General features: G+C 43.1%; 1 protein-coding gene across 6 annotated transcripts in view; it reads left to right on the top strand.

Annotated features, from left to right (window-relative positions):
• The window catches only part of PHF20 (PHD finger protein 20), a 184,254-nt gene that overhangs the window by 110,841 nt on the left and 48,218 nt on the right, over window positions 1-25,195 (top strand). For 5 of the 6 annotated variants that reach the window (XM_067546848.1, XM_067546843.1, XM_067546844.1 and 2 more), the window contains 3 exons: window positions 9,401-9,589; window positions 14,019-14,102; window positions 24,288-24,452. In XM_067546848.1, the coding sequence (XP_067402949.1) occupies window positions 9,401-9,589; window positions 14,019-14,102; window positions 24,288-24,452 (438 nt within the window). The remainder of the gene's footprint in view (window positions 1-9,400; window positions 9,590-14,018; window positions 14,103-24,287; window positions 24,453-25,195) is intronic. The other variant, XM_067546847.1, reaches the window with a different exon arrangement.

The raw sequence follows: 25,195 nt of genomic DNA, 5'->3' as shown, positions 1-25,195 counted from the left end.
AAAGTGAGTAACTTCCTCTTATTTCCTGTGTGACAGACTAGTGGTGACATGAAATTGTAAAACAGAAACTTTTGTACCTGATTTTCTTTTTGTATATAATGAATTTGGGTAGGTCAGACTAGTGAAGACATTAAATATCTGAAGTTAAAATGGGAGTGATTTAATTTATATGTTAATGTTTATCTTAAACATGAAGTGAATATTGATATTAAAGATTTTTTCATGTTGAGTGGTATGTAGTTTTGGAAGAACTCATTTGGGCCAATTGTATTTTTACTGATTATAGATTGAGGGTCCTGTATTACAGTGCAGGAACTCATTAGACTTATAAGGGCTCCTGGCAGTGCTTTAGAATTATTGAATTAATAAGCTGGCAAAACAGACCATTTTTCATTCAGAGGCTTTTAAACCCATATTCAATTATCTTACATCTTTTTTGGGCACAAAAGTTGTTTAAAGAAATGCAAAACTGCTATAATGTTGCTATACTGGGGGAAGCGAACCACAAAGAAACCATTTAGGTGAACTCCAGTCTCTGCATATTAGGGAGCAACGCAGAGGCAGTTTTTGTGAGGTGGTTGTGTTCAGGGAGTTTACTCTCTTCACCAGTGCATGATACCTGTGTTGGTGCATCTGCATTGGTGCTCTGGCACTAGCTTCAGATTGAAGTGTAAGCCAGATTCTTTCTAATTCTCCATTCTATCAACCGTATGTGAGATTAAAGAAAATATAGCCATAATATCTATTACTATTTTTATGGGGGACCTTCTTCTTTGGAGAACCCTCTGTTAAGGCCGATTTCAAGTAACAACCATTGGAGCTCTCCCTGTGGCTGCTGTTTCTTCCTGTGTGCCCATCTGAAAAGGGTCATGGAGTTTGTTCATTCCTGGTGTATCAGTTTTAAAAGACTTTAAACTTATACCCTCCTGTTCAGTGGCATAATGATCCTTGAGAGTTGAATTTGATATTAACTGAGCATATAGGTGAGCCCTTTTTGTTGTGGGATTTTAAATTTCTGTGAAAGTTTATTCTTAGCTGCCAACTTGGCCAGGAGGGTCTTGGAGTTGCAGGTGCTGATAGTCAGCCAATTTGACACCATGTTCCAAAATCACAAGGCGATACCCAGGTTTCACTCCAGATTTCTGACCAGATAGGACAGGACTTTCATCTCAGTCTGTTAGTATCTCTGCTGGTCTGTTTCCCAAAATAATCCTGGGGGAAGAGCTGGCTATCTGTTATTTAAACATAACTAAGCTGTTCAGAAAATTAAGCAGGCTATTTGTGGCATTTATAATTAAAACAAAAAACAGCTAGACAGCTAATGGCTGTCTGATAGATAAGACTACGCATGAGGTCATGTTATGAATTAGAGAGTGTTCCTATACATGAATATTTCAACTCTAACTCACCTGGGCACACAGCAGCTTCAGTGGCATGTATCTGCAATAAGAACATAACTGCCATACTTGGTTAGACCTGTCTATCTAGCCCACTATCCTGTTTCCGACAGTGGCCAGTACCAGAACTTCTGGGAGAGTGAAAAGAGTAGGACAATTCTGGTTTTCTCTTCCTGACTTCTGGCAATGAGAGGTTTAGGGTCGCCCCAAGCATGGGGTTGCATCCTTGACCATCTTAGCTAATGGTCATGGGTGGACTTATCTCCATGAATTTATTTAATTCTCTTTTGAATACAATACTTCTGGCCATCACATCTCCTGGCAATGAGTTCCACAGGTTAATTGTGTGTGGTATGAAAAAAATACTTGTTTTTATTAAACCTGCTGCCTATTAATTTCATCAGGAGACCCCTGTTTTGTATTCTGGAAAAGGGTAAATAGCACTTCTTCTCGAGTGATGTCCCAATGGTTTCTCCACTTTAGGTGTATTCACATCTCTTGTGCCTTTAATCTGAGATTTTTGGTAGTAGTGCCTGTTCGACTTCTGCATGTGCCCCATGCTTCCTCATGCCCTGCTCTGTGGCTATATAAAGCTACATGGGTGAACTGCCAACAGTTCTCCTCAACCACCTTAGCTTGAGACAAGCGTTACTGTGCCTCACTATTTGAAGTTGACAACTTAGTCTAGTTACCTTTCTTTAATTTATTCTTTCTTTCTTTTATTTGCTGTGTTTTATTTAGGTGTTTAGGGGGAACTTCTCTCAATCCCTTTCCCCTTTAAGGGTGGGGAACCTTCCCCTTCGAGATACTGTTGTCTGGAATATGCCAGGCTCTCTTGACTTCAAGCAGTGTCTCTCTTGTTGGGAGGCTGTCCTGGTCAGTGATGGGCAGTCTTGTTGTATCTGCAGCTTGGGAGAGTCTTATCCCATATGTCCATTTGCTCTGCTTTTAAAGGCAGGGCAAGGAAAAATTGGGTTTTAAAACGGTGACTCTTAATGATGGCGCATTCCCTCCAGCCAGCCTCAGATCCTGGCCAAGAGCTACTCCCCTCCCTTTTACCCCCCACCGTCCCATATAGGTCTCTGAATGAAGACATGTCCCTGTCAACTTTGGCACATTCACCTGGGTCTACCTGAGGTAAATCCATGGAGAAGATGCTTAGAAAGAGGAGCAATTCTCCACAGAAGAAGTCTACCTCAAAAAGGCCTCGATCCCTGCAAAGCAAGACCGCTGTGGAGACATCTCATCCCACTCTGGTACGTCTGAGGCTTCAGACACTCTCGGTACTGGTCCTGTGTCAGTGGTTCCAGCCTCATCTAAGAAAAAGGGCTATAAGCATACCTCAGTACCAAGAGTTTTCTGTACTGCATCAACAAAGCATTCTGTCTCTAAAAGGAGGATACCCACAACTCCTTAGGTAACCTCTGCATCAAAGTTGACCACTAAGATGGCCTCGTACAGGGAAGACACCACAATTCATATATGGTCTTGTTCCCTCACAAGGCACTCTCATCAGTAGCAGCTACTTTGGCCAGAAGGGACTTGCTGGAACAGCATATGCCCTTCGGACTGACAACTGAATGGGGCCTCATTCTTCAAACTCATCCTGTACTGCAGGAGTTCAGATTCCTTAAAGACTTATTTGTTTTGGAGGAACCAGAGTCAGCCTTATTAGTGATTTACTGAAATGTTATCAGTACCGAGACAGGCACAGTTTCCGAGGTGGGGCATTTCTCTACTACCGCTTAACTCTCAAACACTTTCAGAGTGTGCTGGAGCTGCCCCTCTTGATGAAGAAGAATTCTCCTTAATCCAAGATTTCCCTACTCTTCAGACAAGGGATTTCCCGCCTGATGATTTTGAAAAAAGGGGGGAGAGTTGTATCAAAGATGGACCTGTGTTCCCCCTACTTGGTTCAAACTCCAGTAGATGCCACCCTGATGCTTTTGGGCACTCCAATCACAAGTGGCCATACTGGGATCTTGACCTGCACACTGACAGCAGTTTTCCCATACCCCTAGTCTTGTGGGGAATTGCTGAAGTAAGGGAGTGTCTTTTCCCCCCCCACTTCAACTATCCCCCTCCTTTACATCAGGCACAAGAAAACATTTGAGTAGTAGGAGGCCAGGGCAGAGGCTACTAGGCAAACAAATATTTCTTCATCTTCCCCAGATGATGTGGTAATGCTTCCCCAACCAACTATGGATGAGGACTTCAGACACTTCCACGAGTTATTTAAACATATTGCAGATTCCTTACAGATCCCCTTGGAAGAGCTCAGGGAGATTCAGCATAAGTTCTTGAATAACTTTCAGCGGACTTCCTCTATCCAAGTCGACCTGCTGGATCCTTCCAAATCCAACTGGAAGACCTCTGTGATAACAGCACCAGCATGTAAACAGGCTGACAAGAAATATTGTGTCCCAGCTGAAGACTCTGAATTTTTGCAAACCCATCTAGCCTCAAACTCCCTGGTTGTGAAAACGGTGGGCAAGCATGGCACACAACACCACATGAAGGCCATGCCTTACGGTAAGGACCAAAACGCCTTGATCTTTTTGTCAGAAAAACTTCAATTTAGGATTGCAAACTATCAAGCTGTCATGTTGAAGTACAATTACTCAAATTATGCCAAATTCACCACCTTTGAGTATCTGCCAGCTGATCGGTGTGACCTGTTTCAGGATGTTATTAATGAGGGTCATCTGTTAGATAGAACATTGCTACAGGCCTCCTTGGATGCAGCCCCCACTGCAGCTTGATCCATCTGTACAGTAGTGGTCATGTGGAGGGGGGGTGGTCCTGCCTCCAGCTGTCTGAATTCCCAGAGAAGGTCCAAAACATGATTGAGAACCTTTCCATTGATGGCCTCAAGCTATTTGCTGAATTCACTGATGAATCCTTGCATAACCTTAAGGATTCCAGAGCAACGTCAAGATCCTTTGGGATTTACACACTTACAAACAAACAAAAGTTTAGTAGATTCCAAATGACTGAAAGATCCCACCGTGCTTCATTCCTGGGATTCCAGAGACCTTATAAACGACCCAGAAAGAAGTCATGGTTCCAGAGGAAAAGACTACCTGCTTTCTATGCATCCACTACTGATGCCTTATCGTCTAAGCATCAGTTTTGAGGGGCTGGTCGAGGGCCTGGAACAACCCCCAAAACCAAGCTGTCTCTACACCATTCTACCCACCTGTTGGAGAATGTCTCCCCCACTTTCTGTCTATATGGGAGAGAATCATATCAGACAATTGAGTGCTAGAGGTTATAAGATTGGGGTACACTATCCATTTTACCTCCCTCCCTTATTACCCACTCGCTTCCCTGTCCCTCTTCGGGGACTCCTCTCACAAATACCTCTTAAAGCAAGAAGCAGACTCCCTTCTGTGAATAGGTGAATGAAGGGAGTGAACAACTGAGAGTGGAGACCACTTGTAGATCTAAGACTTCTAAAAAACTGTGAAATCACAAAAATTCAGGGTGGTATCTCTCAGAACTTTAATTCTGTCATTAGAACGGGGGTGGATTGATTTTCCAGCCCTAGACCTTTACGGTGCTTATTTTTGTATGGCAGTTCACCCATCTCACAGATTGTTCCTAGTCTTTTTCAGAAAGTCAGTATTGAGTGCTGCTCCCATTTGGCCTTTTGTGTGTCCCAGTGATGTTTTCAAAAGTGCTGATGCCTGTTTCACCTTTTTTTTTGATGTCTGGGAGAAACAGTTTTTCCAACATTGATGATTGGTTTCTCTAGGGCAGTCTTACAATGAGGTTTTTGCCACCATAAAGATGATGAGATCTTTGGTCCTTGAGCTAAGTTTGCAGCTCAACATCAAGAAATCCTCTTTGAGCCTAGTACAAAGAATGTAGTTCATAGGAGCATCCTTAGATGTTATATCAGCCAGGGCTTATCTTCCCTCCAGCAGCTTCTCGGCGTTAGCAGATCTTGTCTCAAAGATTCCAATCAGCCCACAGATGTCAATAAGAAGTTGTCTTCAATTACTTGGACATGTAGTAGCCTACTCCTTGTGACATTATATGCCAGGCTAAGCCATCAATGTTTCAAGAGCGACACAGGACTGTTTATACTCCAGACAAACACAGCCTGAACAAATTGGTGCTGGTCCATTATCAGGTACAAGACTTTCTTGGTGGAAGGACCCAGACAATATCTGTGCCTGGATTCTGTTTGTTCACCCTCTTCCCTCTATCACCATAACGCCTGATGGGCTGGGAGGTACACTTGGGGACACACACCTCTCAGGACAAATGGTCTGCCAAAGAAACACTGCTGAACACCAACCTCCTTGAGCTCAGTGTTACCCAGGGTTTTCAGAACCCAAAGCAGTGGTAACTTAACTATTTCACTCTGGGTGGTGTCAGAAATAAATCAGTGGGAACACAGCGCTTCCGGCTGATGAAAGATTGATACAAATAAGTGTGCTCTTATGTAAAACTACTATTTATTAGCTATAAGCACATCCTAAATAAATTACCTAAAATCTGAGATGGTATTGAGTAACTAACAGCAAGTCAATGATGGCCAGTCACTTCCCTGCTGGAGAATAGGATGTCAGGGTCTCTCAGGATAGCTCTAGAGAACTGCTCCAAAGTACACTCTATTATCTAGTCTTTTTATAACTAGCTTTTACAAAACACATAGTTACCCCTACTGGTTCATCACTTCTCCTAACTGAAATAAACTATTGATCAATAAAACATCCCTAACAATCTTTAGCCATAATAAGCTTCTGTGTCAAAGGCCCAAACTCAAGGTCTCCATCCACTTATTTTCTTGCAGTCTCATAATTTGTTGACTCTTTTCTCCCCTCCTCGCATTCTGATTAGCAGAAACCGCAAGCCTGCAGCTAATGTTTGACCTTGCCTCCAAAAACCCTTCTTGTCCAAGTTAACCCTTAACTGTGTGGTGTTCTATTTTAATTAATGGTGGCGGAGTGCACACAATATGACTCTGAGTAGCTTGATCAAATTCTGGGTTATCACACTCCTAAATTCCAGGGTAACATGAGGGATGTCAGAAATGCCTTATTTACTTTGTCTTTGTCAGGATCTTTATGGAACTGTTTCTGATTAGACAAGCAAAGCTTGAATGTTGTATATCAACTGACAAGGAGGAGCCAGATCCCATTTCCTTTGTGCTGAAGTGGAAAAGCTCAGGAACTGGTGCATCCTTGGTCCAACCTAAAGCTCAGGAACTGGTGCCTGTTGCATCCTGATTTTGGCAGCTTACCTTCCAGGGATACAAAACAGGTTAGCAGATGACCTCAGCAGGCACTTCTTCCAGGACTACAAATGGTTGTTGGATTCTCACTCAAATCTTTCTGACTTAGGAAATTCCAAAAATTAGACCTCTTTGCCACTGTGACCAACAGGGAATTCAAACATTTTTGCATAAGGGGGGGATTGGTTCCTCTCTTAGGGAGATGCACTCCTTATTCCATGGACAAAAGGCCTTCTATATGTTTCCCCCAAAACTTCTGATTATGAATCTGATAAACAAGATCAAGCATGACAGAGCCAGGATCATATTAATAGTCCCAGTTTGGTCCAGACAAATATGGTACCCTTACCTGATGCACCTTTCCTTATCTTCTTTACCAAGATGCTGGTCAAATTCTTCACCCCAATCTGAAGATTCTTCATTTGAAAGCTTGGCTCCTCGATGGTTCACAAGATTAAAGTTTAATTGTTCAGTGGAGGTATAACAGATCTTATTGAACAGCCAGAACTATTTCATGGGACACTTACCTCCACAAGTGGAAAAGCTTCAGGCTTTGGTGTGTCCAGAGAAGTGTTCCACCCCTTCACTCTTCCCTCACTGTCATCCTTGATTACCTCCTAGAGCTAAAAAAGACAGGACTGTCTGAGTTCAGTCAGTATTCACCTGATGGTTATAAAAGCCTTTTGTTTTCCAGTTAAGGGATTCTCAGTCTATGCTCATCCTGTAAGGTTTCTCAGAGGAATGGAGAACCCTTTACCCCAAGTTAAGGAACCCACTTCTATCTGGGATTTGAATTTAGTACTTAGTTGCCTTATGGGGCCCTTCTTCTCCTTTTGTGCCAATGGCCACCTCTTTCCTCATTCATTTATTTTGGAAGACAGCCTTTTTGGTGGTTCTCACCTCTGCTCAAAGGATTAGGGAAATAGGGGCTATAAAGGCAAACCTTCTATTTACAGTACTTTTCAAGCACAATGTTTTTTTATGCCCACACCATAAATTTTTGCCCAAGGTGTCAACTGAATTTCCCATCAGCCAGGTTATTCATTGTCCAGTTTTTTTCCCCAATGCCACATCAACCAGAGAATAGAATGTTTTACACATTTTGGATGTTAGAAGGACATTAGCCTTTTATTTGGACAGGACTGCAGACAGTTCATAACTACTGCAGATAGGGCTAATGGTTCTGCAATTTCCACCCAGAGACTCTCTAGGTGGTTTTCTGATAGTGTTATATTGTGCTATGAATCAACAGACAGAGCTTCATTCTATCATGTTGTCCCATTCCACAACAACTCTTTGTATATCTGTGGCATTACGCAAGAATGTTCCTGTTCTGGACATTTGTAAGGCTGCCACTTGGACTTCCATATGTTTTCTAAGCATTATGCTGTGATCCAGATTTCTAGATCAGATGCTGCCATTGGAAACGCAGTATTGTCTTCAGTCTTGGACTTGGTCCCAAAGGGCCCCACGGGGCTCCAGCAGAGGGTGTACTGCTCTGTAGTCACCTGAAGTGGAGCACCCATAGGCACTCTACTCTGAGAAAAAGAGGTTACTCACCTTGTGCAGTAACTGGAGTTCTTTAAAATGTGCATGCTTATGGTACTCCACTACCTGCCCTCCCTCCTCTCTGCTTCAGGGTTTCCGCTGCGGACTTTGCAGCAGAGAAGGAATTGAGGGCAGTTTGCCCATGCAATCCTTTATAGCCTTGGAGCGGGCCATGAGGCAGTGTAGGGTGCATGCATAGACCAAAGGGTGTGAGCAACCTGAAGCGGAGCACCTGTGGACATAGCCATCTTGAAGAACTCCAGTTATTGTACAAGGTGAGTAACCTCTTCTTCTCTATTCACTTTTTCCACACAGTTCATGGTTTATAGCCCTCTACCATATCTCCCATCAGTCGTCTCTTTTCTGAGCTGAGCAACCCTAATCTTTTTAGTCTCTCCTCATATATATGGAAGCCGGTCCATTCCTTTCATAATCTTTGTTGTTCATCTGTGAACTTTTTCCAGTTCTACCATACTCTTTCTGAGATGCATCCTTCTTTTATATCTGTAGCGTTACTACATGCAACTTGGTTCACATTTTTATGAATCAGTTTTCTCTTTGATGCATTATTGAGGGCAGAGGGTGGTTTTTGGAGAGCAGTGCTTCAGATACTATTAAATAAACAGAACCCTTCAGCCTGGTCACTGTTAGTTTGCTACAGTGGCACTCTGTGGAAGAAATGTTATACAGGAGAAAAAAAGGACTATTTATCAATAAGAATTCTTGTGTGAATCTGTTGGCTCTACAGAGCCATATTCACCCTCCCTCTTCCTTTCTGCTTCAAAATCCAGGTACTTCAGGAGGTAGAGAGTTTCTGATGAATGATGAGTGGGGAATGTATTTATACCAAGGGTTCTCAAACTGGGTCACGAGCTATCAGCCCCCCAGGCATGCCGGTAAAGGTGGCATGGCATGGCACTTTTGGGGGGAGGGGTCATCACAGCCTGAAATATTGTCAAAGGGGGTCCCAGCAAAAAAAGTTTGAGAACCCCTGATTTATACCCTCTGTATATGGAAAGCTGTGATTGAATGTTATGCACAGCCTCCAACAACTGCTGTTTATAAACTACTAAATGATCTCAATGCTAGGCATATAAAACCTACACTGTAGCTCTGTGGAGGCAATACATTCAGACAGCAAGAATTATTGCTGGGAGACTTTTGAAACAAAAATATTAAAACATGCAACTCACTTTTATTTTGTTTATAGATGCTCCTCTTCACATAGCCCTAAGGAGTACGCCACATAGAGATGAAAAAATAGAAAAGAGAAGAACTTCAGCTCCTTCCTCAATAAATACATTAAATGCTCACCGACCTTCCCTTAGAGAACAAAGCAAAGAGAATCATATAGACAGATCACACCAGAAACCTCAAGAAAGGGAAAGAACTGAAAATGGTATGGCTTCTTAGCTGGTCTAACATGGGATTATGATGGGGAACTTTAATGCAATATAAGGAATTGTTATAAATGTTGGCACATAATACTTTGGCCTACCTTAATTGTCCCCAACAAGATACTTTTGTGTTGGATAATGTTGATGAGAATGTTGAACAGTATTTTTCAGTGTTTCTTAGTTTTTTCAAATATTAGTTCTTAAATAAGAGCTCTTCCTCACAAGCCAGTTTCCTTTGCTGCATTCTTCTTAGAAATCCTAATAATTTGATCATGGAACTCCATTCTTTTCCATAGAAATTATTTGTGGTGTCACAAACTGTCAGTTATTTCAAGATCTAATAGGCATTGAAAATAAGCTGTGTGAGAGAGCACTTAACTTCAAACATAGATGTATTTGGTAATTAGCAAGTAAATATGTCAAGACATGTGAATGACGAAATTATGGTTTTTCAGATTTAATGGGTAAAATGTATACTTCGTATATAACTCCTTAACCAGACTATATCACTCAGTGTGAAAGTTCTTCTTTCACTGTAGCTGCGTGAAAATAATGAGACAAAAACACCCTATCACCTGTGGGTGAACACTTTTCACAAAGTGATCACTCTGTCTGACCTATCAGTCCTCATCCTCAAAATCTGCACAACACATTGAAAGACAAGCCTCGGAGCTTAAATTCATAACTCTGCTAGACACTAAAAATCATGGACTGAATAAAGATACTGGATTTATGGCTTATTACAACAATCCATAACCCACTAACCCTTTCTTTTTGTCCTATGATTGCAGGGATGTTAACAGGCGCCTCTTGAATGGTCCCTTAGAATATATGCTTACTACTTATGCTGAACAATCTGTTCCACCTTTCATTTTGCTGTAATGCTGGGAGTACCTTTCCCAGACCAGATCTACGCTACAGACTTATATCAATATAACTATTTTGCTCTGCATGCCATGCAGTTGTGTCTAGCTGACCTGGTTCTGGGGAAGGGTTTGAGAGGCAGTTCAGCCACTCTCACTGATGCCATACTTTGTGTCTTCTAACTGTCCAGTCCTATAGGAATTTCAGCAGCTTCAAAACCAGGGTTGGTTTCGACATCCACTTCCGAATATAGGAAGATGAACTTCCTTGGTGTGTCTGAACTGGGGTTATCAGTGCCTTTGGTTCAAGCTGTTGTGGCACCAAGGAAGAAAAAACATATGGACAGATTGGCCATGGTCAGTAGTGCCAGTTCCTGTGCATCCAAGCTATCGGATCCGTCTGATTCAGACAAGGACACAATGGTTCCATAGTGGAAACCTGTCCTGTCTTCATTTTCATTAGCAAGGGAGATATATTTGTGTATAACTCCAGGTCCGATATCCAACTCGTCAAACCCACTATTAGTTCCTGCTTTGGTGCCATCTACATCCTTGGTTCCAGAAAGCTCTGTTACCATGGCAGCCCATGTTCACTATTCGGCTGCAGTTCAGGCTTCTAAGAGGAAGCATGCTTCTCTGGTTCCAAGATAATCTTCCTTATCTCTGGTTAGAAAGAAGAGACCAGAAGGAGTTGCTGGTCTCTCTTCTGTACACCATATGCTTCCTCCTCTCAGAATCCCTACAGGATCTCTGTGAAGAACCAGGTCTCCTCCAGATCTTCAGGATCTGTTGTTGGTCCCCAGTGCACTCTATCTAGGATTCAGATCCCTACTGAGAGGAAGGATGAAAAGACCTCTGGCTCAATTTGTACTACCCTTTGGCCTGCCTCCTGTAGTCATGTTAACAAACTGGCAGTGCTGGGGCTCGTGGCCTTATTGGGGGCCACCTCAGGAATTTTTCAACTATCCTGTGTGTGAGTGGAATGGTAATGCTTCATCTACAAAGGATCTAGCAGCCTGGGGATCCTTGGATCGAACTTCTCTGGATCCATCAACATTACAGGCAGTGATGCCTGAAATGCTGTCTGAGGAAGAAAATGAGGAGGGTAGCTTAGCCCTCTTTTTGAACTAGAGTATAGGGAGATGGACTATGAACCCGTTTTCCACCAGATGAACATGTGGCAGTGGCATCGGCTTCCTCTCCTTCTGAGGATGCTTCACAGTTCCACAATATAGTGAATCATATGGTGTTCACTTTGAATCTGCCTACAGAAGAGATTTCGCACTTGGTATTCAATGTTCATGGTGCAACTGTTAAGAGTAGGTTGTTACAACCAGTTAAATCCAACTCATTAGTGGTGGCTGCTGCCAACAGGGCAAGATCTGCATAATCTGATCCCATTCTAGCCGATAGAGGGAGAAAACATTGACTTGTTGGGGAGAAAGGTATTGTCTTCCTTCTTCTTCAGTATTAGGGTGGTAAATTATCAGGTGGTCATAGCCCACTACCAGCCCCATTAATGGGGGAAAAATATTATTTTTACAGTTCCAGAGGGGTAGCCGTGTTACTCTATTTTTAGCAAAACGACGAGAGTCCTGTGGCACCTTAAAGACTAACAAATTTATTTGGGCATAAGCTTTCGTGGGCAGAAACCCACTTCATCAGATGCATAAAGTAGAAACTTCAGTTTGGTAGGGGGGGGTGTGTGTATGTATGTATGTATGTGTATGTATATATATTACAGGACTTGCCTGCTGACACCCAAAGATTGGCAATTGGCATTTTAACAGAGGGCCAAAATGCCACCAGACATTCACTTGAGGCCTCTTTTGATGCTTTGGACTCTGCTGCCAGAGAATTGGTGTCAGACCACATTCTCCATCCAGCCACAGCTTAAAAACATCTAAAGATGGAAATTTCACCACCTCCCTAGGTAACCCATTCCAGTGCTGCTTCACCCTCCTAGTGAAAAATATTTTCCTAATACCCAGATCTCCCCCACTGCAACTTGAGACCATTGCTCCTTGTTCTGTCATTTTCCTGTATGATATCCTGATCCTTCTCTGTATTGACAATATCTCCCAACTTTGTGTCCTCCTCAAAGTTTATTAGCACACTCCCACTTTTTGGGCCAAGGTCAGTAATAAAAAGGTTAAATAAGATCGGTCCCAAAACCGATCCCTGAGGAACTCCACTAGTAACCTCCCTCCAGCCTCACAATTCCCCTTTCAGTATGAGCCTTTGTAGTCTCTCCTTTAAGCAGTTCCTGTTAGTCCCAATCTGATGAACCTCTTGTGACTTGTCAGACTGACACTTGCCAACCAGTGAGCTATAGATAGCTAGCTGTCTGGGGCAGCTGCTGGAGGAGTAGAACTTGCAGCTGACAGAACTTCAGTAAGTCTCCCCCTCTTGCACCTTTCCAAAATAGCAAGGGACACTGAAGGTGCAGGGAGAGGAAAAGACAGAGCTAAAGCTGTGTAGGGACAGAATGAAGAGTTGCATTCCTGTGGCAGCTGCCAAATCACTGTTGCTTAACTGAGAGTTTGTTTGATGAGCCAGACTGGTTAAGGATGTGCACATGCTGTGGAGTGTGTTAAATTAGGTGTGATACATGCTGCCTATGGTGGATGGGTTACTAGTGTATCTATGTGTAGGAGATGGTTGGGTGTTTGGATCTATTGGCGTCACTATTTCCTGTACTTTGTGGTTTTGCATTATCTGTGAAATCGTTTGAAGTGCATAGACTGTCCTCTAATAGTATTTTGTGTGTAGGAAGGGGTTTATGATGTGATATTCCATTCTCCTTGGCCTTAATCATTTTGATTACTAATAATCAGAAATTGAAATAATTTTTTTAAAAACTTCATTGTGATTGGCATATACTGAGGAGTTACTCAAATGATATAGGTCTCCTTTCCTTTATATTATGGTTGCATTTAAGTGTGTCAACCAGGTCAGGGCCCCATTGTTATAGAGACTACATACACACAGAAAATGACGGTTTCTTCCCCAGAGAGCTTACAATCTAAAATATGACATAATAAGTGGTGTAGACCAAAAAGGGGACAGGTTCAGAGCAGAAAGATGCGTTAACAAACAATAGAATGTGCACAATTCTTAGCAGTAAAGTAAGTTCCTGGCTGTGCCATGTGTTCCCTGGGGAAAATCACTTAATCTCTGTGTTCCTCACCTTTAAAATGGGAATAATATCTTTTTTTCAACCCTTGTCTAAGCTTTTCAGGGCAGGGACTTTCTTATACTATGTATGTGCAGCATAGTGTTATGTATGCAATGTTGGTTGAGGTCATTATGTGCTACTACTATACAAATAGATAATACTGTAATTTGTATTAGTCACTCTTTAACTTTAGTGCTACTGAAAAATACTTGAGCACATAGTAAGAGGAAAAAACAACAATCAGCAAAAGACTGTTTTTCTTTTTGCATCTGAGCTGTCCATAGTTGCATAAAATACCATAGATCTAAGTACAAATGTATATGATACAGAATGGGAGCTTAATGGTGAACTGTCACTTCTAAAATAAACTGCAATTTTATCTAATTTCAGCTGTTAAAGACAAAGAGAAGAATAAAGAGAAGAAATCCAAAGACTGTGTAAGGTCAAAGTCGAAGAAAAAGAAATCTAAGTCTGGTAAAATACATTTTTTCCATAAAAAATGGCTATAGTTTTTTAGTTTGCCTCTCTCTTACCACCAGGTTAAAGTTTTTCAATGACCAGTGACAGCGTATAGGAGAGATTGTACTGTTTTGTGCTTGAATTACCACCAGTTCTGATATAATAAAACATTAAAGGTGAAGTGTGAATAGCATGGCATTCCCTTGCTGATTGAAGGGCACAGACATTGAGTTGGATGGCTGATAAGAAGAAACAAATGAATCAATAAATAAATTGATGCCCAAGGACAACTTCTCCAAAAAATCCTCTCCCAAAAAAAGCATACAAATCAGTGCACCTGAAAGAGATGAGGTGACAATGATATTTTTTTCTTTTCTGTCGTTCTCAGTAAGAGCTGCTGGATGCTGATCACTTTTGAAATCTGGTCACTTTGTTTAGTTGTCTGAGAGCTGAGCTCTTTTGAAAATGTAGCCTTACTTGTGGGTGTTGAACAATTTTTAAAATCTTCAGACATAACACTCCCACTGAGGTGATTAGAGAAGTTGACACCTGTCATAGCTATTGTTCTTTGACTTTGTATCAGTGTGGATCCCACTGTATGTGTGTATGCTCTCATGTGCACAAGATTGGATTCTTTTAAATAGCATTGTACTTCAGGTCTGTGCCTGTGCCACCTCTGTGTTTCCATGAAAGGGCATAGAGGGCAGAGGAGTCTATCCTCCTCTGAACTGTCCGTGTGTGTCAGATGGAACCCAGCAAGTATTTGACCCACTACTTCTACAGAGCTTCAGATTCTATCCCTTTTCAACTAGCTGGTGAAGAAAATGTGTATTCACCCCTCTTCTTCCTTGTTATCTTTCATTTGGACTTTCCAAAAAAAAGAGAGAGAAAAACAAGACTGCCCCTGAACAGCAGGGTGAAGCATTTTGCACCAATATGATGGGCTCTAAACAGTCAGGGTTCAAACCCTGCCTATCCTGTGATGGTCTCATCCCTCTCACTGATGGATACAACCATTGCCTCTTCTTCCTGGGGCAGGACCATGACTGGACCGGTGGTTGGTGTGGCAGTAGTTTTCCTCCAGGATTTGCAAGTCTAGGGACACTCATCTCAAGTCACATCTGGTCAAGCAATCCTTATGTTTCATTTCAGACCCATTGGTACCAAAAGAATCTGGATCAACCATCATTCTGCAAGCAGGTACCACATCCTGGAACCAGGCAATGAAGAGGGTATCATCAAAACTGGCACCATCAACTTTAGTGCTAGCATCCATGATTGCCAGATACTTGGGCATAGCTGGCTTGACACTGGCTGTCTTGGTACCAGCAACATTGGTGCCAACAGCCTCAACATTGAAGCCAGGACCTATGCCTTCATTGCTGTGAGAAGGCAATCCTGAGAGACAGTTTTGCACAGAGTATAAATGAAGATCCAAACAATATGTGGGGTCATCCCACAAGGAGTGCATAAAACATCCATTGCCTCCAAGTCCTCTGGGAAGGTGGGAATGGCACAGAGTGGAGGAGCCCTGGCTTTGATGCCAATATCAGCACCCACAACTGAAGCTATATAGGCCTGAGGATGTCCGCCATTTCTAGATGGCACCTGGCACTGGATCCAGTGCAGAGGCTACCCCACCTTATGTCACAACTATTTGAAGAGAGTTACTCATCTTCATTCTCACTTGTTACTCCTCCCCAGCAAGGCTGCCTCTCTGTTGTCTTCAGAGAATGCCCCAAAGACAGTACTGGAGGTCACTGTTAAGAGTTCCACTCCAGGTGAAACGGGAGTGGCATTGGGCCAGCCAGTCTCAACCAGGGCAGCATACCTACAGCTTCCAACCTAGGTCATGCTGTCCTTATTCAGCATTTTAGTCATGTTTCCCAGAACAGATCCCCCTCTTGTGCATCCACAATGAGGAGATTCTGCTCTCCAGCAGCATCATTGGCCACATTTCCAATACCAGAGTCTGATGTTAGCCATCATGAGTGGGAAATAGCAAATGTCAGCATCTCCATTTAAGGAATCATCTTCATTGCCTGATGAGGAAGTGACAGCAGCCCCTATCCCAGTGGTTGAGAACTTCAGAGCATTCTAGGATCTCCTATCCCACATTGCGAATAACCTGAACACTGAAACCATAGTATTCCAGAAGTCACACAAGCTTGTTCTATATTCTAAGCTCAACAACTCTGGCCACAATCGTCCTCCCCATCAATGAGGACATACTGAAGCCAATTAAAGAACTCTGTCAAACCTGGGCCATTCTCCCACTTCTAAATAAGTGGGAAAAAGAGATCAGGTGACCCCAAAGGGCTCTGAATGTTTTTATGCCCACTCAAACATAGGATCTTTGGGGGGCGTCCACAGTTCAGGACAAATTTACTCCTCAAAAGGTACTCCCCCATACAAAAATCCAAAGAAGTTAGACCTCTGTGTGAGTAAAACATATTCCTCAACTCTACTTCAAGTCCAGGGCGAAGTACCAGCCTTCCTCGAAAAATAACTGCCTGAAAAAACAGATACAGGACTATTTAGAAAGGCTAGACATACACAAGTCCATTGGGCCAAATGCCATGCAGGGTGCTGAGGCAGTTGGCTGATGTGATTGCAGAGCCACTGGCCATTATCTTTGAAAACTCGTGGCGATTGGGGGACATCCTGGATGATTGGAAAAAGGCAAATATAGTACACGTCTTCAAAAAAGGGAAGGAAGATCTGAGGAACTACAAGCCGGTCAGCCTCACCTCAGTCCCTGGAAAAATCATAGAGCAGGTCCTCAAGGAAACCATTTTGAAGCAGTTGGAGAAGATAAATGTGATCAGGAACAGTCAGCATGGATTCACCAAGGGAAAGTCATGTCTGACCAACCTGATTGCCTTCTGCAATGAGATGACTGGGCATGTGGATGTGGGGAAAGCAGTGGACGTGATATACCTTGACTTTATCAAAACTTTTGATATGGTCTCCCACAGTATTAATTATCAGCAAGTTAAAGACCTATAAGATGGATAGAAAGCTGGCTAGATCATCAGACTCAACAGGTAGTGATCAATGACTCAATGTCTAGTTGGCAGCCAGTAACAAGCGGAGTGCCCCAGGGGTCGGTGCTGTGGCCTGATTTGTTCAACATCTTCATTAATGATCTGGAGGATGGGGTGGATTGCACCCTCAGCACGTTTGCAGATGACATTAAGATGTAGGGAGTGGTAGATATGCTGGAAGGTAGGGATAGGATATAGAGTGACCTAGACAAATTAGAGGATTGGGCCAAAAGAAATCTGATCAGGTTCAAAAAAGACAAGTGTCTTTTAGGTCAGAAGAATCCCATCCACTGCTACACACTGGGGACTGAAAGGCTAGGCAGCAGTCCTGCAGAAAAGGACCTGGGTGTTACAATGGACAAGAAGCTCAATATGAGTCAACAGTGTGCCCATATTGCCAAGAAGGCTAACAGCATATTGCGCTGCATTAGTAGGAGCATTGGCAGCAGATCAAGAGAAGTGATAATTTCCCTCTATTCAGCACTGGTGAGGCCACATTTGGAGTATTGTGTCCAGTTTTGGACTCCCCACTACAGAAAGGATGTGGACAAATTAGAGAGAGTCCAGCAGAGGGCAACAAAAATGATTAGCGGGCTGGAACACATGACTTATGAGGAGAGGCTGAGGGAACTCAGCTTCTTCAGTCTGCAGAAGAGAAAAGAAAGGCGGGGGATTTGATAGCAGCCTTTAAAAGGGGGTTCCAGGGAGGATGCAGCTAGGCTGTTCTCTGTGGTGGCAGATAATAGAACAAGGAGCAATGGTCTCAAGTTGCAGTGGGGAAGATCTAGGTTGGATATTAGGGAAAACTTTTTCACTAGGAGGGTGGTGAAGCACTGGAATGGGTTACTTAGGGGGAGGTGGTGGAATCTCCATCCTTAGAGGTTTTTGATGATTTAGTTGGGGTTGGCCCTGCTTTGGGCAGGGGATTGGACTAGATGACTTCCTGAGGACCCTTCCAACCTAATCTTCTATGATTCTATGAAAGATCCCAGAAGAAAACAGGAAGGAGTTGAAAGAAATCATAAAATGCCACATAGTCAGGCAGCTGTGGATTAATCTGATGAAGCCATTTGGTCAGTGGCCAAGACTGTCACAATGAGACAGGCTTCTCGGCTGTTAGAGTTCAGAATGCCCAAAGAGGTGCAAGCCACTATTGAGGACTTGCCTTTTGGTGGGGATTGAACTCTTCAATCAAAGAACTGAGGAGGTGTTCCACTCCCCTAAAGACTCAAGGGTTGCACTGCAGTCCTTTAGGGGTTTACTTCCTGACTTGCTATCGGAAATCATATGTATCAGCCCCTGCAGAGACAAAGAAGGTTGTTATACTCTCATGGCTGAAAACTTGAGTGCTTGCCTTGGAAAAGATCTGGGTACATTAGAAGACATCCATCCTTGACCTTCTCAGTTCTTTGATGGAATGGACTAGCCTTGGGATGTTAGGTCACATGCATGCACACCATTTGCCAGACTTCACCTGCAGCCCTCACAGCTTCTCAGGTCTATCTACTCCCTGGCAAGAGACCGGAATGATAGGAAGGTTTCAGTACTACCTCATGTTCTTGCAGACTTTACAATGTGGCTAGAACCCAAGAACATATAGAGAGGGATATTGTTCTCAACTCCTTCCACAACAGACTTTAATCACAAGTGTATCAGGGAGAGGTTGGGGAGCCCACCTGGACCACTTACAAATGCAAAGGACCTAGTCCCTGGAAGACATAGGACTTCACATAAATGTTTCTACTTGGCCTCTGAAATTCCCCAATAGCTCTTTACCTCAAGAGAGTCAGCCATGACCTGATGAATTTCATAAGCAGAGAATCCATGACTAGTCATCAGTAGTCACTGTGAAGATTCATCATAGAGCCTATATTATATGTTTGGGGGGTTTCTCATGATAGATCTATTAGCCACCAAGGACAATGCCAAGTGTCAGAAATTTTGCTTCAGAGGAGACATGGCCTGGGTTTACTGCCTACTGCTTTCCCTCTGCAGTATAGTCCAGGTCTCCTTTATACTTTCCCACAGATTCCTGATACCGAGAATCATTTCCAAAATCAAGAAGCAAAGCCACAATCATTCTGGTGGCTCCATGATGACTTGAGGTAGTTTTGGTTGACCTGCTGTAAATGACTATTCAGCCACTGATTCAGCTTCCAGGCTGCCTGTACCTGATTTCACTGTGCCATAGTCAGATACTGCATCTAGACCTGAAGTCCTGCGCCTCACAGCCTGGATGTTGGCTGGTTAAGTGTCATAGTCTGGGACTACTCTAGAAAGTTCCAAGAGATCTTGATACAGAGCAAGATGATGTCCACAAGAACACTTTAGTCAAAATTGTAGATGTTCTCTATCTGTGTGGCCCAGCAGGGCCTGCACCATGTGCAGACTTTAGTACCACAGATCCTCAGTTACTTGCTGTATCAGAAATATTCTGGCATTTTGTTCAGCTCCAGTAAAATCCACCTCACAAGTGATCTTGGCTTGCCATCTGCCTGTACAGTCATGCTTAGTCTTCTCTCAGTTCCTCAAGGTCATGTTATATACTCACCCACTGGTCAGAGAACTTGGTTTTGCCTGGGATCTCAACATAGTCCTCTTGAGACTCCTTTGAGCCCCTTTCATAATGCTGCATATGACACACAAATCCCTTGGCAGAGAGTCCCCTATTCTCGGCAAACATCTCTCACTTCAGAACTGACAAACTTGTTGCACCAAACACGTTTTACGGGATATCCATCCACAAAGAATAACATGCAAGATATCTACAGAAAGCTTGTAACTTGTCAAGATTCATAATTATTGCAAGATGTATGTATGGTTAATATTTAAGAAATAATGCATTTATATTGAAAGTAAGCTTTATGGACATGAAGGACAAATTAGTCACCAGAAGATAATGTGTTTGTGATGACGTATTTGGGCAAAAGGGAGTTGTCACCCTGATCTGTTTGGCTGGTGATGCAGTTCAAGGCTCTCTTGTTTAGCTTTGCTCAATACTAAGACTTTGAATGAGAAACCATCAGAAGCAACAACAAAAAATGTAAACAGCTTAAAGGTGAAAAAGAAACTTTACAACAAGCACACTCTCATTTCTAGAGTTTTGTTTCACCCTGTGTATGAATAGAAACAATAGGCTGCAGGAAACAATCACTGCAGGAAAAAATATGAATGGGTTGAAAACCCTCCTCATGGCGTATGACAGGCCACCTGGTTAAGGTGTCAAAATGCAAAACAGAAACAGCTAGGCCATTGAGTGGGGTGAAGCCAGATTTGTCCGTGTCCCCTTAAAGTGGAATCTATTATAAAACGGCGTGTACTCTAAATTAAGAAGTTATGGCTTATCATTCTTATATGACATTTTAGAGGGACATGGTTGTGCTGAAACTATCACCCCAAGTTCATCTCAAGGTGGTTGGTCGCCGAATTCCATCTGAATCGGTCCACCTATCTGTTTTCTTCCCGAAACTCCACTCTTCATCAGGACAGATGGAGTTGCATGCACTGGTCATTGCCAAAGCCTTACTTTTCTGTGCGGACGACCAAGCCATTCGGAATGTCTCCCTGTTTGATTTCTGGCTGTATTCAGCCCTTCCAAAGGCCAGTCCAGCTCATCAAAAAGAATATCTAAATGGATAACACAGTATATCTCACTGTGATAGCAGTTAGATAATGTACCTCTCTGTAGTGAGGGGGTGCGGCCTCCCTCGGAGACGGATAGGGAGGGACAGCCTGAACCCTGGTGGGCAAAGCCAAAACAACCCTGCCCGCACCACCGGAAATTGTGGGGTGTGACAGGAAGTATAAAAGTTGAGCCAGCGAGCTCAGTTTGGATGGAGCTGCTAGAGGGGAAGGATGTCTCTCCACCGGTGCTGCCGCCCCAGCTGGACTACTACCCCGCTGGGGAACTGCCCACTGCCTGAGCCCCAGAGGAACTATCCAGAGCTGCTAGCCCACAACCTGGAGGAGTTGCCGCCAGCCTGCGACCTGGAGGAGTGCTGCATGCTGGGAACGATCTAGAGGAGCTGCTGACTGCCTCAGACACTTACCCCTGGCTATGTAACCTGAGGAGACTGGAGGCACAGGTCCTCCAGGGAAAGAGGGAAGGAAGTAGCCCAGGGGAGCCAAACAACTGTCCGGTTGTGTGCTGTCTTGCAGCCACGTCAGCGAGTTGTGGCTGGAGCCCTGCTGACCCAGTGATAGAGCCCTCTGCCACTGATAGGGACCTGGACTGGGACTCAGTGGAGTCGGGGGGCCTATGTCCCCCTTACCACACCACCCCTGGGGTGGTCGCCTCATCCCAGCCTGTAAAGCTTTAGAGGCCTATCTATTGCTTGCTTGTTTTCCCTGTCGGGGACTATAGACTGCTTGTGTGCTTTGCCCTGCCTTGCTTAAAGACCTGGCTATTGACTGCTGGCTTGCCCTGCCTAGGGGTCTAGACTGCTTATTTGCCCTGCCTTGCCTACAGGCAGGGCCATAGACTGCTGACTTGACCGGCCTAGGGCTAGAGACTGCTTGTTCGCCTCGCCAAGCCTGAAGGCCAGGGGCTATAGACTGCATAGATGCCTGTAACCTGCAGAAGGACCAGGACTTCTGCCCAAATACTAATTCTCTCTTTTAGTGTCTGCACCCACAGGAGCACAGTAGCACGGGGGTGTGGCCTCCCTCCCCAAAAGACGGAGGGACGGCCTGATGCCTTACAAAACTTTCCCACTGAATATCAGCACTCACTCTACCAAAGCTCAAGCAACATTCTCTGCCTTCTTCAGAAATGAGCTAATTTCTGAAATGTACAGGGTGATATAGAGTAACCCACTAATTTTTGTCCAGCATTATCCATTGGATGTAGTTGCCAGGGCAGATGCCAAGTTCAGGAGAGCAGTATTGCAGTCCCTGTTGCACTGAAGCAGCTGATACTCACTATCCCATCGTCCAGAAGGGATATTCCTTGCCAGTCAAATGGAATCCACACTGATACATACTCAAAGAGGAAAGATTATTTACCCAACAGTAACTGGTTCTTCAAAATGATGATGTCAGTGTGGAGCCGAAGACCTCCCCTCCATCTCTCCTTTAGGAGTCCTCAGTTAATACGGGCTTCAAGTTGTTAGGGAGCAAAGGGAGAGTTGCATGTTTTTTGCCTTTTAATCCCTCACACAGGAGCATGAGGAGGCATAGGGTTCATGCATAGCCCCATGCACTGCTATGCACCTGAGGCACATGTGCTCTTGCAGTGGGATCCATGCTGATTACAACACTTCAAGAACCAGTTAAGTAACCAGTCTCTTCAGGCTGTCTCCAGTCTCAGGCAGATATCACTGCATTGGTTTATATCCAGTTGACATTTTGAATGTTTTGTTCACAGCCATAAGGGTTAGTAACTTTTTATTAATAAACAGCTTAGATTGTGAAGTACTGGCTTGCTGAGCCAACCCAATCTGACCCCTCATATTACTGCATTTATTCTGGATATATTCTCTCATATGCAGCTTTCTTTTTTTCTCTTCATCATTCATGACTCTCTTGTCTTGATAAAATAGCACATAGACTTTCTATAAACAGTAAAGAATGTATGGAAGATAACCGTGATCTCTAATCACAAAATTATCTTATCACAAATACTCTCTCCTGAATAAATTTTTAAAGCAACACAGTCAACCAAAAATCACACTTCTGTCTTAATGGTTTTTTACCTTCCTTTGTTCCCAGTAACATCAAATTCAAAAAAGATCTGGGAAGACAGAGGGGGATTTTTTTAGTTCTTCTGTGACATTCCCACAGAGAAGTCCACTGTAGGATTCGCAGCCTAGTCCCACAGTCACAGAACATCCTTTTGAGCAGTAGCTGGCAGTTGAGAGGTGTGCAGTTTTGAACCCAACATTCCATGGATTGAGTGTATAAAACCCCTCACTCCCTTTAAACACTACTCTGTTCTTGTCTAAGAACTTCCCTTCTTTTCTCTACAGCTTTAGTTTTCATAGAATATATAGTATATATACTACAGCAGGTAATGTGATCTGGTGGCTAGAGCAGGTCTTGTCTGTTTAGACCGTAAGCTCTTAGAGGACCAGGGATTGTCTCTGTGGGTACATCTGCACTGCAGTAAAAGGCATGCAGCACAGGTGTGGCTGGCCTGGGTCAGCTGACTTGGGCTCTTGTTGCAGGCCTATACAATTGTGGTGTGCAGGCTGGATCCTAGATTCTGAGACCCTCCCCACTCACAGGGCTTATAGCCTGGGCTCCAGCCTGAGCCCAAACTTCTCCCCTGCAAATTTATAATCCTGCAGGCTGAGCCCCTCAAGTCTGAGACAGCTGACCCAGACTCTGAGACTAGGTGCCATGGTTTTTTATCACAGAGTACAGATACCTACTGTGTCTGTACAATGCCTACCATAGTGGTGTTCTGATCTCAGTTGGGGCCTCTAGGCATACCATAACACAAATAACTATTACGTGGCATAGATAGTTAGATTAAAAAGTCTTGGTTTAACTTTAGTAGCTTTGGCTATTTTCTGTCTGTTTTTTGCTGGGCTTTGCATTTCCTCAGATCTTGCCTAAAATGGCAGATCATCTGAAAGATAGGTTTTAAGAGGTCATGAAGGAGCAAAATGGAGTACATAGGAGAAGTAGCTTGTCCAAATGTTTGCCTTCACAGATCCACAATAACCCTTCCTCCCCTCTCCTCTGCTTTGGAGCCCAGCTAGAAAAAAAGGCTTCTGCAGTCAAAGAGGAACTGAATTATTGTTATGAAGGGTGTATGTAGGATATTTAATTATTAAAACCAGAAAAGAGTCAAAAAGTCTCAGTGTAGGTGTAGTATCTGAAACTAGTTTTCACTCATTTTTTAAAAAATAACTAAATTTAAAGTTGCCAGTGTTCCTTTAATCTTCAGTTGACATCAGAGTTCATGCAACAACATCTTTAAGTAGTTTCCCTTCACATACGTCAAGCAGAATCCAAAGGCTACCACTCCACCCTCTTTTTGCCTTCATATGTGCAGTTTTCTGCCCTGGAAGCCACCATTCTTCCACTCCAGGAGGACAAGACAGTAATGCTATTAGAATTTCTAAATGTTCAACTTATAGATCCCGACTTCAGTATTGTATTTAGTATTGTATTTTCCCCCAGTACTAACATATTTATAATTTTACAGAATATCCTGACAGTGAAGAAAATATTGACATTTCCCAGGAGCTTTCGCCCCAAAAATCAGTCATCACCACAAGATATAATTCTTCAGATAGATTTTATGCCCATCTAAGTATACCATTATATGTCTCTGAGTCTGAGCACCATAGAGACAGAGTGAAAGTAAATGGTAAGATGATATCAATTGTGGCTTAATAGTTTTATGTTTAAGAATAGTAAATGTGAGTAAAAGCAAAATGTAGTATGTCATGGCAAATAGATTTAAGCAGCACTAGTGGTGTAAATTCACCTATACCAATTCAGCTCTGTTATATTTACACTTCCCTGCCATCCAGAGGAAGCTAAACCTAATTTACTTGCCTAGGCTATCTGCTGCTGCTTGCTTTTTTTCCATTTCACTCAACAAAAAGTATGGTAGATGCTTGTTTGCAATAACACCTTGTAAGAGCAACCCTGGTAATACTTTCCCTATTGTGAATTGTCGAAACTCCCCATAACAGCAACAGCCATGTGGGAGCAACATAGCAAAAGGAGGATACCAGTATATTGCTACTAATGAGCATCTACTGTATCTGTCTCTCCTGGTCACCTTTTGCTCTTTTTCATAAACTCAGTGTGTGGTTTACATCAGAAGTAGCCTTTGGCTGGTAAATAAATAAATTCTATTAAGTTTCCATGTATAAATAGTTTATAAAGAGCTAATAAATTAATAGATGTTTATAAACATGCTATATAAAGAGTAGTATGTGCTATAAGCACATCACTAGAAGGTGTTAATAGTTGTAAATCATGGTAGTTCTTCAAGTACTTGCCCCAGTGTGTATTCCACAAGTCATGTATGCATGCATTCCATGTGCCAGAGACTGGAGATTTCTAGCAAATAATATCCATTGGTTGGTGCCTGGGCAGTTG

This window comes from Emydura macquarii, unplaced genomic scaffold (genome assembly GCF_026122565.2).
Source record: "Emydura macquarii macquarii isolate MOO-44397 ecotype Brisbane River unplaced genomic scaffold, CSIRO-AGI_Emac_v2 contig_1170, whole genome shotgun sequence".
NCBI classification, from domain to species: Eukaryota; Metazoa; Chordata; order Testudines; family Chelidae; genus Emydura; species Emydura macquarii.
The sequence above is the reverse complement of the archived record's forward strand: the minus strand, read 5'-3'. Positions and strand labels throughout refer to the sequence as shown.